General features: G+C 42.4%; 1 protein-coding gene across 1 annotated transcript in view; it reads right to left on the bottom strand.

Annotated features, from left to right (window-relative positions):
* LOC145411421 (uncharacterized protein C12orf56-like) overlaps nt 1-5,016 on the bottom strand; it is a 45,415-nt gene extending 40,399 nt beyond the window's left edge. Inside the window, exon 1 of the mRNA XM_080281461.1 lies at nt 4,775-5,016. Coding sequence (XP_080137587.1) covers nt 4,775-4,854 — 80 coding nt within the window. The 5' untranslated portion in view covers nt 4,855-5,016. The remainder of the gene's footprint in view (nt 1-4,774) is intronic.
* Between the last annotated feature and the right edge of the window lie 2,879 nt (nt 5,017-7,895).

Below are 7,895 nucleotides of genomic sequence, written 5' to 3'. Positions count from 1 at the left end.
TACTGGTATCTCTTGCTACAGCTCAGCATTCAAGATGAAGAGATGGTAATATTAGGCCAGGTTACTATAAAAAGGGTATAGTTCTCCCATTCTTCTATTTCCCTTTAAGTATGTTCTGGATTTTACCTCAGCTTATTCTTACGTCAAGACTACGATTATAATGGTTTCTTGACCCGTATTTACTTCACCATGTTAAATTTACGAGGACGTACTTTACATTTCTATTGTAAGTTCTCATTAGACCTATTTTTTCAGCCCACAAGATTCCTTTCGGGGAAGCGATAGTTCTCTCTCTCTCTCTCTCTCCGGGGATATCCTAGGCATTACAAAGGTCTACAGAAATATATACACCTGATAATAACCTCTAATACCCCTAGCACCTTTTCCTAAGCCATTTATCTTTTTTACTACACCTGTTACACCTGTCCCATTCTGTTACATAAACCCATTACCTCCATACTCTGCTAAAATATTGTACACATGGATATCAATAGGACATATCCAGAAATAAATCGCTAAGGAAGAGGTGTTAGGAAGCTTCAGCCATCTAACCCCTTATACCAGACTCATATCTAGTGGTGTGGCAGAATAAATCGCTAGGGAGGTTGGGGGTTAGGGCGAGGGGGGGGGGGAGATGGAGGAGCGAAAGGTTCAGTGAAAATGTTGATACCTAGATTTATACTGTCAGGCTAAAACTGCACTTACATAAAACCACACACACACACACACACACACACACTTTAGTATCCTTCAAGGCTGAGAGAGAGAGAGAGAGAGAGAGAGTGAGAGAGAGGTGGAGAAGACAGGAAGACATGCAAGGAGGGAGGGAGGGAGGGAGGGCTGGAGAGTGGGTACAACACTATAAATAACGAAGTAACTCCGCCGGCTGCTGGACTGAGGCAAAGGCGAGACATAAATAAATTCTAACCGCTGAAAACACTGCCATTAATACAAGAAAACTCCCTCCCTCTCTCTCTCTCTCTCTCTCTCTCTCTCTCTCACACACACACACACTTTCATATGGGTGAAGGTCGACCAAGGCTACTGAAATAATAAAAGGAGATATCACTGAAGACGTTTGGAAATACCGCAGTCAATCCCTTCAGCAGAATGACGTCTGAGGGAACGAACAGTATTTCTTACCAGGATTAAATATTTTCGAGGGTAAAAGTCGATCAGAGTTGCCATAATACACACAGAAGCATTTTTTTTTTTTTTATGGTATTTTGCTGGGCTAAACAACGGATATCTGAAACCACATATATATCTAAATATCGCCAGACGACTTAATAAGGGCCGGCAGCAAACAAATCGTCTCCACGTCCTCTTGTCCTCTCGCCAACAGACCGCCCTTCTCTCCAACTCACACCCCGCTCTCTCGTATACCTCTCCACCTCATCCCTTCATCTTATCCTCCCCTTCCCTATCCTCCCCTCCATCTCATTCACATACTCTCTCCTTGTCAGTATCTCTTTCTCCATCCCCTCCACATCGTCAAACCAAGGGCAAATAATTTGTCTTATACATAAAATAAATCTTGCACTTTTTTTTTCTTACTGTGGTAGACCTTCGCAAATACCACGCCATTAACTTTTAAATACCGTCATCAGTACTAAAGCTTTTTGCATGTGTGTGTGTGTGTGTGTGTGTGTGTGTGTGTGTGTGTGTTTTATTTTGCAGGTAAATGTTGACTGACATCGCTGACGTATTTAAAAGAGCAAATTACGTTCAGACATTTCGCATGGTCACGATAAATATCAGGATTAAGGCCTGGTAACAGAGAGAGAGAGAGAGAGAGAGAGAGAGAATTACACTTTACCTCGCTCTCTCCACTCCTCTAATTCTCCCCCGCCACCGTCCTTCCCTCCTGCATCTTTCATCTCGTTGGCGACATCATTACCACAATCCATTTCTCTCGTTTTCCTACATCTTTTTCAGTTAAGGAAGCGTATATACTCTTTTTTTACTCCAGATTGGCCTAAAATTGCCATCTCTCCATTATGAACGTCGAGTTACAGCATTGGATTGCCACTAAAATATGATGCTAGTCACGAAAAAGTGCTCTGTAATGGATGTAGAGTCATAGCACTGTCTTTTTCTGCCACCGAGCTACGTATAATTGGCTACAAAAGACCGAAGGTTAAAACAAAAAGAGTTGCATATCACATCTTCATCTAAAACTGCAATTCCATAATATTATAAGGTCGATGCAAGACTTGGTATTCTTACATCGAAATAATAATAATAATAATAATAATAATAATAATAATAATAATAATAATAATAAACAATAACCAGTAATAATGCAAGAAAAACACCTATAAAATCGTATACATAAACAGACTGAGTATGAGTTTTGCCTTCTGGTCTCTGCATAATGACACACCACCAGACTTTTACTGCCTTCAGAATAAATATTAACACTTTTGCAACTCCAGATGACGAGGAAAAAAATGAATGGGCATGTGCAACTCTATAAAACTCTTGCAAACTGAGACAAATGCAATATACGCGACTCCTTCCTTCCTTTCTTCCTCCCTCCCTTCCTTCCTTTCTTCCTTCCTTCCTTCTTCCTCCCTTCCTTCCTTCCTTTCTTCCTTCTTTCCTTCCTCCTTCCTCCCTATCTTTCTTCCTTCTTTCCTTCCTTCCTTACTCCCTTTCTCTCTTTCTTTCTTTCTTTCTTTCTTCCTTCCATCAACTGCTTTAAACAAATCGTCAGGAAATAGCAACAAGAAAATCTGTCACTATATAAAATAACTTGATATTACAGCGGTATATACGCCACACAAGATAATATTATAGGCGTGATATGCAAAATAAGTCGCTATGAAAGAGGTGCAAAGAAGCCTCTAAAAATTCGTTTCTTTTATCCTTGTTCTGGCTCACCCCGCTCTGCTAGTTGCTGAGAGAGAGAGGGAGAGAGAGAGAGAGAGAAACATTTATCATGATGTATCCTGACCTTCAAATGTTTCTAAAAAGAGTATGTTGAACTATGTATCTGGGCCTGGTAAATTTCAAGCCGATTCCGAGAAAACACAAAGATATATTTACTGTTTACATCCGGAGAGTCCAAGGTTGAATCTCTCTCTCTCTCTCTCTCTCTCTCTCTCTCTCTCTCTCCAAAAGACTGTGTCGCATATCTCACTGGACTCCATTTGTTGATGGTTTTCCTGGTTACTTACGTCTTAAATGTTGTGGAATAAGTAAGATACATAAATCATCATCATCATCATCATCACCCTCACCACCACCATCATCATCATCCTCACCCTCCTCACCACCATCATCATCTCCCTCCTCACCACCACCATCACCACCACCACCACCACCACCACCATCATCATCATCATCACCCTCCTCATCACCACCACCACCACCACCATCATCATCACCCTCCTCACCATCACCACCACCACCACCATCATCATCACCCTCCTCACCATCACCACCACCATCATCATCATCCTCACCCTCCTCACCACCATCATCATCTCCCTCCTCACCACCACCATCACCACCACCACCACCACCACCACCACCACCACCATCATCATCATCACCCTCCTCATCACCACCACCACCACCATCATCATCATCACCCTCCTCACCATCACCACCACCACCACCACCATCATCATCACCCTCCTCACCATCACCACCACCACCACCATCATCACCTTCCTCACCACCACCATCATCATCATCCTCACTCTCCTCCTCACCACCACCACGAACACCACCATCATCATCACCCTCCTTACCACCACCACCACCACCACCATCATCATCATTAACATTATCACCATCATCCCTCAACTCAGGCTCTCTCTCTCGCAGTGAAAAGGTTAATGAACTTCCCGCCAGCACCCAACCTCGTGATCCCTAGTGTTTGCATCAAGTCCAGCAAGTCCTCGGGTAAACAGATTTGCAAGCCCCGGGAAATGCGTGTCAAAGATGGCGGCCACACGTCAACACAGCCATAAACCGTAATAATCTGACCCGTTTGCAGGCCAAGATTCGTATATGCAAACACTTACAATCCGCTTCCTGTATTATAATTTTTTAAGGGCAAGAAAAGGAGTACGGTACAAAATCTTCTTATATTTTTTCCCCTGTCATAAGAAATCTTTGGTACGATATCCCTTTTTTCCCTGAGATGCAACTGATTATATGTATGTTTGTGAATGTGTCCTGGGATGTTGATGCTGACTATCTATTTTATTTTCTTCTGGAGAGGCGTAATGCAATGATGATGAGAACAGGACGGGAAACCATGTACTTTATGCAACAGTGTATAGTATGATGCCCGTTAACACCAACTTCTTATGTGGCTATTACTAGAAAGCTTCAAGATACAAAGATTACATAAATGTACAACATCACATACATAGGGTAGAGACAATAAGCCCAGGCTCATCTCGAAATGAAACCGATAAACTGCAGACTGAACTTGCCCTTTCCTTTAGTTCTTGGTATAGAGGGAACTGAAGGGCGCATGAATATATTACTGGTACGCCTCGCCGCCCGGTTACATCAGTGCCAGAGCGTGAAGATGTTCACTTTACCACGTACATATACTTACCTACACACATACATAGCATTACCACGCAAAAAATCGACCCCCTTTATACATCTCATTACACTACGTGCACGTCTCACTCTTCTACCTGTAACACAGTCACTCTTACTACCTGTAAAACTCTCACTCTTCTACCAGAAGAGATAATCACTCTTCTACCTGTACGACTGTCACTCTTCTACCTGTAAGACTCACCTGATATCGTTGTATTCGCTGGGAGGGAGGTTCTTCTTCAGAAAATATTCCAACTTGCTGTTCCTCGTCTTGTCGCTCATTTTGGCGGGAAGTTGGCGGCCTCATTGTCTTCCTCTCACATGGCGAAGGTTTGGCGGCAACGATTTGGGCTTGTTCTCGACGGGAAGCTGTTGCTTTGTATTAGCCTCATAGGGATTTTTCGGGGGTTATCGCTTGTCATTTTCTATACTTCAAGCATTACGGTCCAGTTTATATTGATGGTCATTTAGAAGTTCATTTTTCCTTTCTTCTTCAACCTCCATGGGATTCGTTCACCACCTGAAAGAGAAAAGAAAACATTAGTACAGTACTCTCTTATACTCTCTCCTATACAGGGTAGTACATATTAATCACAACTCAATTTTCAAAGCCTGCAGGGAGTGCATGATTTCGCCAGTGCTACCCTGCATCAATTTCCGCTTCACATAACCCTTTTCAAGCTTTGGGGGTCTGTATATATTTTTTTACTCTCTCTCCTTTTATATATTTTTACGTTCATTGTATACTTAATGGTACCTTTAACCAGGCCTAAAATTGCTCTCTCAAGAATGCAGAGTCTTAGCCTTGTCTTATTCTCCTTGAAACTATGTGAAATAAGCCAAAAAAGTACAGAAATCTGGGCCAAGTTGAGGTAAAACGACTAAAGTAAAATGTCATATATCTGCCAAAACTATCTTAGCTCCTCACAAAGGCATACTGAGCCGTCCCAACAACACATGAGATTAATAAAGCACTATATATGGACCTTAAATTACCCTCCTATATTGGCGCCCCACTTAAGAGGGCAATAACGGTAAGGATGACGGGGTAATGGAGGCTAAATACTGGATACCGGTACTGAAGATTACCCTCATGGCCAGGTACTGCGGCTTAAACTCTCTCTCTCTCTCTCTCTCTCTCTCAAATCCAGTGACCTCTCGACCTTGACCCCATGACCTTCACATTCTAACTTGGCCTAGATAAGATGATTTGTTCCTAGCTGAAAAAAAATGGAGGGATCTAGGTCAAGGTTTTCAAAAGTTAGATCCTGAAGAGACAGATTGATAGACAGAAAGGCAGACTCAAAAAAAATATATATATACTTGCCCGCTATGTTCACAAACAGTAAAAACGCATGCATATTTCCTTCTCTCTCTCTCTCTCTCTCTCTCTCTCTCTCTCCACGTACACCGTAGCTAATCGCTGACCTTAGCTAGAACGCAAACACACTCCCTCGCTCCAACACACACACACACACACACACACACACGAAAGCCTTACAACCTGGCAGAAATACAAGCAAGGTGGTGCATGCAAGCCGCTCTTAATGCACCCACACACGCAACCACACACACACACACGCACGCAAGCAGGCAAGAGTTGATCATCATTATGCAACATTGATTTAACCTGCCCACTTGGTAGACTCTGCACCATGGACTTACAGACACGTCCTTAAAGTATCCAAGTTTGTAGGGCTAAAGTACTGTATACTGCTTAGGTATACTCTGCTTTATCGATAGTTTCTGTATACTGATAACACTAATAAACAGAGAGAGAGAGAGAGAGAGAGAGAGAGAGAGAGAATGAAACATTGGGACAAGCCAAAAAAAAAAAAAACTACACTGCACCTCCCCCCCCAAAAAAATGTGCCATAAATCTTAAAATAAACCTGCAAAATGTCAAAAAATGCAAGAAAACTAAAAAAATATATAATGCGGAAAAAAAATACCGGAAGAACCCCCCAAAATACCATACACCTAAACAAAAACAGAAAATCGATACTAGAAATGAACGAAAACGGGTACCGAGACACACACACACACACACACACACACACACACACACACACACACACACACACACACACACAAATCCAAAATTAACAGTAAAATATCCAATGATACCGGAAAAATACCAGAAGACGACCAAAATACCGGAAAACACCACCCAGTATACCGGAGGACATAAGGTCTCACTGTACTAGCCAGGCATAAGCTCAAAATCCTAAATAACAAAAAAATTAAAATAAAATACCACAAGACGCCTACAAACACCATGACACCCCCCCAAAAAAAATAAACAAAATACCAGGAGACGCACCAAAATACCAGAAGACACCCCAAAATCAAAACCAAAATACCGGAAGAAACACAGGGCCTTGTTTCAGTGGACCAGCCAATCATGAACTGTGACGTCACGATCGATAGTGCTCCAGGGCAACCAATCAACGTCATCAATAGCACCCCCTTCCCCCCCAGACTCTCCTTCGTAACAAGCTTATGGATTAATGACTGCCTTATCACTGTTGTGTCTCTGAGTTATGTAATTCAGGGGGCGCGTGAAATAGGCTACCAACAGTACCGTAACTTCGTAAGTGAAATGTGAGGAGGAAGGTGCATAGAGTTTTGCAGCATATGTTTGAGTGTGTGTGTGTGTGTGTGTGTGTGTGTGTGTGTGTGTGTGTGTGTGTGTGTGTGTGTGTGTGTGTGTGTGTGTGTGTGTGTGGTCTCAGGTGCCCATCCCCCATCAGGGTACGCGCCTTCGCAAGTGCAGAGAGCGCTTACACTTTTCTTAAAACCAAAAATAGCTAAAGGGAAAACCAATGTTCATGTAGTAACACACAAAGGAAAAATAAAGAAAAGTGGAAACAAAAAGATGGACTATGCAAAAACGAAAAACTGCGTACAGATAATAATAAAAAAAAAAAATCTAAGGAGCTAGAGGTAACAACTTTTCTTCCAATATGGCCACACACACACACACACACACACACACACACACACACACACACACAAACGCGACACGCCAAACTTCATCTTGCTTTATTGCCCGCACACCCCCGGGGCTGAGTTAGTGAGGGGGTTGAGGGGGTTAATTGGACTAGTTACCTAAGGACACGCCACACACACACACTCCACCTTCTAAGAACAGTTTGGCGGGCTACAGTCACGTTCTCGTCGTTTTCCCGCCATAATTTAAATATCTGACTCATCATGGACTGCAAATATACTCTCATTCTTTACTTTATCCCTTCACTAACACAGCGTCTTCTATATTCTCGTCAGCTTAACACAGACAAATCTATATTTCCTATTATACC

This window comes from Coenobita brevimanus, chromosome 89 (assembly GCF_032717465.1).
Source record: "Coenobita brevimanus isolate Jiangsu-jjx chromosome 89, ASM3271746v2, whole genome shotgun sequence".
Lineage (NCBI taxonomy): Eukaryota > Metazoa > Arthropoda > Malacostraca > Decapoda > Coenobitidae > Coenobita > Coenobita brevimanus.
Note: the sequence above shows the minus strand (reverse complement) of the source record. Positions and strands in the feature narration are given on the sequence as shown.